Here is a 5700-nt window from a genome sequence, read left to right on the forward strand (position 1 = left end):
ACGTTCGTCATTGATCTCCATCACATCGTCCACCGCGAGTCTTCTTTAATCCTTGTGTCGTGACCGTTACCTTTCCTCGCGCGTCCAAACCTGGGCGATCCCGGCACTCAGGCTTTCCGACCGTCGGTCGAAGTCGAAACATTGGTCCTTCGAGCCGGATCGCGAGAAAGTGTACGGTGCCACATCGAGAACGGAACTATCCACTATCATGGCGGGGGTAGAGGCAATCGAAAGCCAACTCCAAACGAAGCGAGCCATCGAACGCAGTCTTCTCAATCTGAGGAAGCTGGGGAAGGAGAAATGGACCAAGGCCACACTGCGTACGAGAATCGCCCACCTGCAGGACCACTGGCAGAAATTCAACACCGGAAACGACCGAGTCTGCTCCATCATCCCTCCCGCGGACCAGACCAAGATCCCGTACTTCTCCGAGAATCAGTTCGAGGAAACGGAGGAAACATACTTGGAGACCCTGGCGTTCATGACGTCTCAGCTCGACGATTTGACCAGCGTCCCCGTAAGTCACCCTTCAAATCCTTGCGACGGGCAAGTGCTTCCGCCTGTACCAGCCGATCAGCTTCCGCGTTTAAACTTGCCAGAATTCGATGGCCGATACGCGACGTGGGAATCGTTTCGCGACCGTTTCACCGCCCTCATTATAAAAAACCCATCGCTCCACGACGTATCGCGCCTCCATTATCTGACGTCGTCCATCACGGGTCGCGCTCTCGAATGTATCGAAAATATTCCCATTACCGAGGATAATTTCACAGTTGCCTGGACTGCTCTTATGAAGCGTTATCAAAATCCGCGACGTCTCATCAACGCACACCTTCAATCATTGTTCGACCTGCCCGCGCTTTCTCACGAGTCGGCGGCCGACTTACAAAGACTTCGCGATCGCGTCTGCGTCATCACCGCGTCGCTGAAAAATCTAGGAAGGAAACCGGAAGATCTCTGGAACGATATACTGGTCCATCTGGTATCCCAGAAGCTGGACACGTCGTCGCGAAAAGCCTGGAAACTAAAAATCAGCGACGACGTTGCACCGCCGCCCTTCGAGCTGCTGTCGAATTTTGTTGATTCTCGCGTTCGTGGGCTCGAAGAATTTTCCGAAAGCGAGTCCGTTACCGCCGCTGTGTGCCCCGTCGCGACGATGCAACCAGCCGCCGGTCCTTCCCGCGTGCATGCCGTCACAACATATCAGACGTCGACGAAAACGTTTCCGCCATGCCCGGTGTGTCGAGCATCTCATAATTTATGCGCATGCCCGCAGTTTACATCGCGGAACCCGCACGGTCGGCGCGAACTTATCAGTAAACTCAATCGTTGTTTCAACTGTCTGAGCAACGCGCATACCACTTTGGACTGTTCAAGCAAATATTCGTGTCGCGTATGTCACCGACGACACCATTCTCTCCTACACGAAGACGTAGCACCGCCACCATCCGGAAACTCAGCGCCCGTGTCAGCCAGTTCCGAGGTGAGCGCTCACCTCGCGTCTACCCGCGAAGAGCCGAGCTCCGCGGTCCTATTAGCCACGGCCCTTGTAAAATTAAGCGTCTCCTCCGGTCGTTGCGTGACCGTCCGAGCCCTGATCGACCAAGGCTCCGAAACAAGTTTCGTCACCGAAGCGATGGTGCATATTCTGCGAGCAAAGCGCACCCGCGTCAATACTTCGATTTCAGCAGTCGGCGGCGTCCACGCCGGGAGCGTGCGTCACGCTGTGCACCTCCAGGTAGCCCACCGCTCGCGCGCGACTCCCGCGATGTCAACCGTCGCCCTCGTGCTCCCTGCGCTTTCAACGTACGCGCCGAAACGCATCCGTGACTCGCGAGTTCTAGCGCACCTTGCGGATTTGGAATGGGCCGACCCCGATCCGTCAAACCGATCCGCAATTCACCTGATTCTTGGCGCGGACGTTTACCCCAGCATCGTTCTCGATGGGGTGCGGAAATGTCGCAGCGGATCGCCAGTAGCGCAGGAAACCATCTTCGGGTGGGTCATTTCCGGACCCACAGCATGTCAGTCCGGCGAATCGGATACAGTCCATGCTGCCCGTAGCGACTTCCGCGAGTTCTCAAGAATATCTATGCACCATTGCACTCAAGACGACCCTCTCGCTCACGACCTCAAACGATTTTGGGAACTCGAAGAGGTTCCCCGTCGCTCCTTTCTCACCCCGGACGAGGAACAGTGCGAGTCGCACTTCCGCGCAAACACCACTCGTACCGCCGACGGTCAGTACGTGGTCCGTCTTCCGTTCCGTGCCGGCCCCCCAATAAACATCGGGCAGTCGCGCCCGTTAGCGGACCAAATTCATCGCTCGCTGCAGCGAAAGTTCCGCCTGAACTCTTCGCTCGCTTCGGAATATCGAGCGTTCCTCCACGAGTACGAAGAGCTCGGCCACATGCGACGCGCGCTCTCCTCCTCTACATCTCCGACGCAAGCGGTGTACATGCCCCATCACCCCGTGTTCCGAGAAGGCAGCGCGACGACACATCTCCGCGTCGTATTCAACGCGTCCAGCGTCACCTCAAACGGAACCTCTCTTAATGACCATCTACTCTCCGGTCCCAAGCTGCAGTCCGATCTGCCCTCCGTTCTGCTTCGATGGCGGAAATTTCGATACGTGTATACCGCCGATATCGCGAAAATGTATCGCCAGATCCTCGTCAATGACCGCGACCTCGACTATCAGAGGATCATTTGGCAAAATTCACCCGGCGACGAGCCCGCTCCCTTTCAGCTCCTGACTGTCACTTACGGAATGACCTGCGCCCCGTTCCTAGCCCTTCGAGTACTGCAGCAACTTCTCGAGGACGAAGGCTCTCGCTTTCCCCTCGCGCGTCCCATCCTACGGTCGAACATTTACGTAGATGACGTGCTATTCGGCGGCGATGACATCCCTTCTCTACGCCGGTCCCGCGATCAACTAAACGGCCTGCTGCACTGCGGGCATTTCAAACTCCGGAAATGGGCTAGCAACCATTCCGAACTTCTCACCGACATGGATCCGTCGGATCACGGCCTAGCGTGCTCAAAATTCCTCACGCCCGATGATGAGGTTAAAATCCTCGGAGTCAGTTGGAATCCGTCTCGCGACGCCTTCCAATTTCAAGTCTCGCTTTCCAATACGCTTCCCTCAACGAAACGGACAATTTTATCGACAATTGCCAAATTGTACGATCCGTTGGGGTGGGTCACCCCTGCCATTATCTCCGCCAAGGTTATCATTCAGGACCTGTGGCGCCTCCGAATCGCATGGGACGATCCGATCTCCGGCCCTGCACTCGATCGCTGGACCGCGATTTACACTCGCCTTCTGTCACTAGCAGAGGTTCAAATTCCACGGTGGACCGGCCACTCTCACTCTAACGGTCACCTCGAGCTTCACGGCTTCGCGGACGCTTCCAACATTGCATACGCCGCTGTCATCTATGCTCGCTGCATTTCTCCGACAGGTCAGATCACCGTGTCACTGCTAGCAGGCAAATCCAAGGTCGCGCCCCTCACACCTGTGACAATCCCGCGGCTTGAGCTACAGGGCGCCGAGCTTCTGTCCCGTCTCATGGCGTTCGTTCTGTCCGCTTTCGAAAACGCCACCGTTAAGTGTTTCTGTTGGACCGACTCGACTGTCGTCCTAGCATGGCTCAGATCGCACCCGTCCAAGTGGAAACCGTATGTTGCCAACCGCGTCGCGAACATTCAGACTCGACTTCCGAATGCAAGTTGGCAGCATGTGCCTACTGCAGAAAACCCCGCCGATTGCGCTTCCCGCGGGCTCCTCAGCGACGATCTCCTTCGACATGAATTGTGGTGGCACGGTCCCGAGTGGCTCGGACTCGATGCTTCCGCGTGGCCGGCTCAGGCGCCCCTTCCGGAAGGCTACGACCTGCCGGAAGTCAAACTGTCGTTCCACAGCGCGGCCACCCCTTCAATCGAGTGGGATTTGGCCTCCCGATTTTCAAAATGGCCCAAACTCCTACGAGTCACGGCCTATATTATAAGATTCAGCCGTCTCTGCCGCCGCAACATCTCCGACACTCCTAGTCGACCTTCCGGACAGGCTCTCTCGACCTCAGACGTCTCTCTAGCTCGAATCTTTTGGATTAAGCACCTTCAATCCGCGGAATTCCCCGAAGAACTCCACGCGCTCCAGCAAGCCCAAAGTCTGTCGCCAAAGAGCCCGCTACTCTCGCTCAATCCGTTCCTCGATGCTGACGGCATTCTTCGCGTCGGAGGCCGATTGCGTCACGCCGCTCTCCCACACAGAGTGAGGCATCCAATTCTGCTTGCACCTCATCCCATCGTGCGCCTCCTCGTCGAGCAGGTCCACACTCAAACGTTGCACGGCGGCGTGCAACTAACCCTACACACCCTCCGCCAGAACTATTGGCTCCTCCGCGCCCGAAGCATGGTGAAGTCCATTATACACTCGTGCGTTACATGCGTTCGAGAAAGAGCTGCGGTCCCCGAGCAAATCATGGGAAATTTACCCGACGCCCGCGTATCCCCGCCAGCCCGCTGTTTTGCGCACTGCGGGGTGGATTACGCCGGACCCTTCCACATTCGTGCCTCGGCCGGTCGCGGTATCACCTCGCGAAAAGCCTACATCGCCCTTTTCATTTGCATGGCCACGAGGGCGATTCATCTGGAACTAGCCGTCGATTACTCCACTCCGGCATTCCTAAACGCATACCTTCGGTTCTGCTCTCGACGGGGTCTACCGGAGGCCGTCTATTCAGACAACGGCACTAATTTCGTAGGCGGCTGCCGAGAACTCTCAGCAGCCTATCGCGCCGCCATAAGAAACCCAAATTTTTTAAATAAAACAGCGTCCGATGGCACGACGTGGCATTTCATCCCCCCTTCGGCGCCGCATTTCGGAGGCCTATGGGAGGCGGGGGTTAAAAGTGTGAAACATCACCTTCGCCGCGTTCTCGGCGATCGCATGTTAACTTTCGAGGAGTTCACGACACTCCTCTGCGCGATCGAAGCCTGCTTGAACTCCCGCCCCCTTGCTCCGATCTCCGATACCCTCGACGAGTACGAAACCCTCACCCCCGGGCATTTTTTGGTAGGCTCCTCGCTCACGGTACCGCCTCAGCCTTCATACCTTGACCTCGGCGAAAACCGCCTTTCCCGCTGGCAGCTAGTTCGCCACGCAGCGGAACGTTTCTGGAGGTTATGGCAGGATGATTATATCAATACCCTCCAACAGCGAAGCAAGTGGCGAAAACCGTACCCTCCAATCTCCACGGGGCAACTAGTCCTAATTCGGAATCCCACACTCCCTCCGTGTAAGTGGGAGCTCGGTCGCGTAACTCAATTGCATTCCGGCGACGACGGTCACACCCGAGTAGTCACCGTCAAAACGGCAACGGCGACATTCAAGCGCCCGTTGGTAAAATTATGTCTTTTACCCGTTCAACGCGCAGCATCTGCGACGTAAGTCCAGCTCCGTTCGGCTGCGGTCGGGCGCGTTCATTCCCAGCGTCATTTCCCTCGCACCCCCCTCGCGAATCAGTCGGATGACGCCGCCGACCGGTAACCCTGCGTTTCTCGTGCGACCCGATGCGTTCCGTCATGGCGGGCGGCGTTCGCGCACGTTACTCCGCGACCAACCGAGCGACCAGCGTAATTTGTTAATTCATCCATTATTGTACCTCCAACCAAGCGATCACGGCGACACCGAGT

The 5700-nt window shown here is 56.9% G+C and overlaps 1 protein-coding gene across 1 annotated transcript; it reads left to right on the top strand.

Moving 5' to 3' along the window:
- Nucleotides 1-208: 208 nt before the first annotated feature.
- LOC143220379 (uncharacterized) lies at nucleotides 209-5451 on the top strand (the record flags this gene model as incomplete). The annotated part of the gene is made up of 1 exon (XM_076446036.1): nucleotides 209-5451. A coding segment is annotated over exon 1 (5243 nt), but the record flags the coding sequence as incomplete, so codon positions are not given.
- Between the last annotated feature and the right edge of the window lie 249 nt (nucleotides 5452-5700).

Source organism: Lasioglossum baleicum, unplaced genomic scaffold (assembly GCF_051020765.1).
Source record: "Lasioglossum baleicum unplaced genomic scaffold, iyLasBale1 scaffold0852, whole genome shotgun sequence".
NCBI classification, from domain to species: Eukaryota; Metazoa; Arthropoda; class Insecta; order Hymenoptera; family Halictidae; genus Lasioglossum; species Lasioglossum baleicum.